This window comes from Etheostoma cragini, chromosome 4 (genome assembly GCF_013103735.1).
Source record: "Etheostoma cragini isolate CJK2018 chromosome 4, CSU_Ecrag_1.0, whole genome shotgun sequence".
NCBI classification, from domain to species: Eukaryota; Metazoa; Chordata; class Actinopteri; order Perciformes; family Percidae; genus Etheostoma; species Etheostoma cragini.
In genome coordinates this window covers 1199571-1200959 of record NC_048410.1, presented here as the reverse complement: position 1 = coordinate 1200959, position 1389 = coordinate 1199571, and the positions used below count along the sequence as shown (strand labels likewise).

General features: G+C 43.5%; 1 protein-coding gene across 1 annotated transcript in view; it reads right to left on the bottom strand.

Moving 5' to 3' along the window:
- Positions 1–345: 345 nt before the first annotated feature.
- LOC117943716 (odorant receptor 131-2-like) overlaps positions 346–1389 on the bottom strand; it is a 1830-nt gene continuing 786 nt past the window's right edge. The window contains exon 2 of the mRNA XM_034870024.1: positions 346–1161. Within this exon, the coding sequence (XP_034725915.1) occupies positions 346–1122 (777 nt within the window). The 5' untranslated portion in view covers positions 1123–1161. The remainder of the gene's footprint in view (positions 1162–1389) is intronic.

The following is a 1389-nucleotide window of genomic DNA, read 5'->3' as shown; positions in this document are numbered from 1 at the left end:
CCCATATATAATCTGTAGGGGTGTGATAGTTCAAAAAATCAAGTCTTTTCCCCAGAAAATTCTTTTACCAACCGTTCAACTACAATATTTTCTGTTCGTACGGTACCATAGACGGTGACTAAATCATATCTATTCCTGCAAAACAGACCAAAAGCACATCTTACACGCATACATACAAATGAAATAAATGTCAGACTGAATCACCGTCGTGTGACAAGCAAAAATTGGGTTTTAGGCTACTATTAAACTTTTGTTTTTGTAAAAGATAAAAACAGTACTCAATACAACCCATTTATCGTAAAAGGATCGAATGCCAAAGCACATCGTCCCAGCGCTAGTAACCTGTTACGTGCCATCTTTGTTAAGGGGAACCACTATCTGCAGTTTGACCATGCACCTGTTGCTTAGAGGGTTCCTCTTGAGGTACTCCCTGAACTTCTTGTCTCTGACTCCATAGATCATTGGGCTCAGGAACCTCGGCAGGATGTAGACGATCAGGTAGTTTGCATATCTGATTTCTGGGATTCGGCCGGGGAAGATTAGGTGCAGCATGATCTCCACACTAGGGGAGATGTAGGAGAGCATGCACATGGCCATCTGGGCCCCGTGGATCACAATGGTGTTCCTGGCTTTCTGGGCGGACGTCTTGTCCGTGGAGAGGGCCCGGGCTGCAAACATGATCCTCAAGTAGGTGATGACCAGAACCAGAAACACACAGGAGAAGTAGATGATATCAAAAGCTTGTCTTTTGATTGACAGGATTGGGTCTTTGAACACGTTGGGTCGAATGCAGAACACAGACGAATGGAAAAAGCTCATGGACTCCGTCGCTAGCGTCACAAATAGATCTGTGATATCCGGAGTCACGCATATAAACCACATGCACCCGATAACAATGTAAGTCCTTCTCACTGTGCAGATTTGAGGGTGCCGTAGAGGCTTGCAAATGGCAATGTAGCGCTCTATGGCCATGCAGGCTAAACTGACCGGCGTGTTTCTGGTGGTGAAGACCGCTACCAGGACGATGAAGCAGCACAAAGAGACGTTAATCTGGTAGAAGACGTAGCTGAGGACAAAAAGGGTGATGGTGACGGTCAGCTGAATGGCGTCATTGATCACCATGTGGATGAAGAGGATGTAACGAGGGTCTTCATAAAATGTCTGCAGGAAGATAAAAACAAAACATTTTATGGAATAAGAAGGAAGAAGTGTTGTTGTTGGTGATCAAAGTCTGGATGGCATCATTAACCCTACTACAGTGAATTATTAGTTGTAGTATATTAATAATTGTTGATCAACATGCTGTTTTTTATATTACAGTTTTTTTCAATCGCTAACAAGCGCTCACCCATACTTCAGATACTTTTTCTAAACTCTTAACACAGACTC